At 48.8% G+C, this 2,701-nt stretch overlaps 1 protein-coding gene across 1 annotated transcript; it reads left to right on the forward strand.

The window, feature by feature from the left end:
- Nucleotides 1–49: 49 nt before the first annotated feature.
- V1512DRAFT_293526 (uncharacterized protein) lies at nucleotides 50–2,207 on the forward strand (the record flags this gene model as incomplete). Its single annotated transcript, XM_066918337.1, has 2 exons — nucleotides 50–396; nucleotides 441–2,207. Exons 1-2 carry the CDS (start codon nucleotides 358–360, stop codon nucleotides 2,205–2,207), a joined length of 1,806 nt encoding a protein of 601 aa, XP_066768965.1. The 5' UTR covers nucleotides 50–357.
- Nucleotides 2,208–2,701: the final 494 nt, after the last annotated feature.

Below are 2,701 nucleotides of genomic sequence, written 5' to 3' on the forward strand. Positions count from 1 at the left end.
GCGACTCGTCGTGCGACTCGTCGTGCGACTCTAGCTCTCGAGCGTCCAGTTCAGAAGACGGTTGAAGCCACGCCTACTGTGTCTACTACGGCCAAGTGGAGAACGCATCGCGATCATGAACCCGTCGTCGCTTCTTCTAGTCGATCGTACACATCGACAGCGGCGGACCTGCCAAGCTCATATGATTCTATCTCGATTCCAACTGGATGTCACAGCACAGTTGCGACCGGTGCAAATGCTATCTCGGATATTGGTGCAGAGCTGGGCAGAACCGGCACTTCGTCTAAGCCCAATGTTCAAACCGGCGAAGTTGCTATTGAGGTTGAGCCTGCGATTGGAGCGGTCCAGACGCCAACGATGAATCACAGATGGGAATTTCAGCAGGCCAATGTGCCAGTAAGTACAGAAGCAGATTTCAAGACAGATTTCTAACAGAACAGAGTGTAAACATGTCGGCCATCTCAGACCTGCCGTATCAGTCTCGCGTCTACAGTGAGAAGACAAAGGCGAATAATGCACGGATGCTGTTGAGCGAGCGCTCCACTCCTAGCATGTCAGCGACCCAGGAGATGCACCGTGTGTCGACTCCTGTGCTTACTGCTGCACTAAATTCTGTGCCTGTTTTTGCACCAGCTTCTGAGTTGGTTGGTGTGCCGAATTCTACGTCTATTGAAGCACCATCATACGTGCCAGCCTGTTCGTCTTCTCCTGTGCCCGTCGTTGTGCCGACTTCTGCGCCTGTCATTGCACCAGCTAACATGTCCATTCCTGAGCTGACTGTTGTCCCAACTTTACCGACAGTTGTGAGCACTCCTGTGTCTACTGTTGCTCCGTTTGAGACTGTTTTCTCGACTGCGTTGCCCACTTTCCAGTCATCGGCCCCGCCAATTGTTCTGCCAGTTACTAAGGCAGACATGGCGCTAAAAACATCGGGTGCAACAGAACCGTCGGTTGTCTTTTCCAATGCAACAGATGGTTTGGTACAGTGTCAAGTTGCCGACGACGCGGCCATTTTGCAGTTGATGGCACTTGTGAATGACAATTCTAGCACACTATACTTTGCCCAGACTTTGCCTCCTACTGAGCCAACCGCTATGCCTTCAAGCGAGCCTGTTCTAGCAACTCTGGAAGCTATCACTACTGAAACTAATATGATCCCGGCAACTATGGTAGACCAGGATATCAGTTTAGTTCCAGAAAATTTTCGTCTGGATGAAAGCAAAGTTATTGATCAACTTCTGGCGTTAAGTGGATACCCTACCACAGCTAGTGCTGAAGCTAATGCAATGCCGCCATCTCCAGTGAATCACGACATTAATTTGAAGTCAGAAAATCCTCATCCGGATGAAGATGAGATTGCGGATCAACTTCTGGCTTTAAGTGGATGGTCAGATTCAGCGTCAGCTAGTCAGGTTGAACAGACTGACAACTTATCAACCAATACTCGAACCAATTCCAGTATTGTCGACTTGTCAAGTTTTGCTGAGCTAGCCGCCGCCAGTTCGGTCGCGTTGGCCGCCACAAACAGACGTGAACGTCGTCTTGATGGGCAAAGACGTATTGCCGCTGCCCGTAGTCGTGCGGCTTTGCAAGAGAAGAAGAGCCGGCCAGGACCGCCGTTGACGATCTTCAGAGCAGAGGGCAATGATCTGGCGTTCACGGCACTTGGGAAGCACCGTGTTGATGCGTTGCGCGATGCCGTGCATGACGAATTTGACAGTATCACACAGCCAGGTCGTTTACCGCTTTCACCTTTGAGTGTCAATAATCAAGAGACAAGCAGAGAGCTTTCAGTCAAAAAGTTGAAGAAGACCTCGACCATGGCGGTGGCCACCGCAGTACGCGTACCAACGTCACCGCTAGCCAAACCACCAGTACCACCTCGAGTGTCACCATCAACTTCACCGTCAGTATCGCCATCAGAATTACAAGCGACACCACCAGAATTAGCGCCAAGATCAGCACTAGCAGCAGCTCAGATAGTACCAGCACCAACACCAGATGCAAGTGAAGAAGTCAAGCCAAACATGAGTAAGCAATCGTACCCTGTCAATTTTACTATAGCGACCGGAGAGCGTGGCAAGAGAAGACGTTTAGAGGCGAAGACCAAGCCGAACGAATTAGACGAAGATAAACAGGAAGAAATAGTAAGATTGTCGTTGAAATTTATGAGAATGATGTTTACCAGACAGGATGACGCAAAGTAGGTATAGAACCGTACGCGCGTACGCTCACAATTGGCGCAAATGTGTACACATTTAGACACATATGTACAGACAGACACACAGACGCACAGACGCACAGACGCACAGACGCACAGACGCACAGACGCACATAGACGCATCTACGCATAGACGCATCTACACACATATACGCACAATAGACACACAATAGACACACACTAACAGATACCAACAGACACACGCAGAACTACTAACGACTACAGGCACACTTAGATGAACACATAAAGCGCACAGAAATGACACACACAGGATAGTAGGATGGCCACAATACCATGTGGAAAGATTGAGTCTGAACTTGTTGCTCATAACAGTTTCTACGATCACTAAAGCGCAGAAACTGACAGAGGCATTGTTGTATGTTGATACCCAAGTACCACACTTTCATCAACTTTGAAACAGTTTATAACAACTGCAATTTGGTGCGTATTTGCTGTTTTTGCTTGGTTTGATGTTTACAA

The sequence above is a fragment of the Lipomyces arxii genome, assembly GCF_038497795.1.
Source record: "Lipomyces arxii strain Phaff 12-163 unplaced genomic scaffold V1512scaffold_56, whole genome shotgun sequence".
Taxonomy (NCBI): Eukaryota; Fungi; Ascomycota; class Lipomycetes; order Lipomycetales; family Lipomycetaceae; genus Lipomyces; species Lipomyces arxii.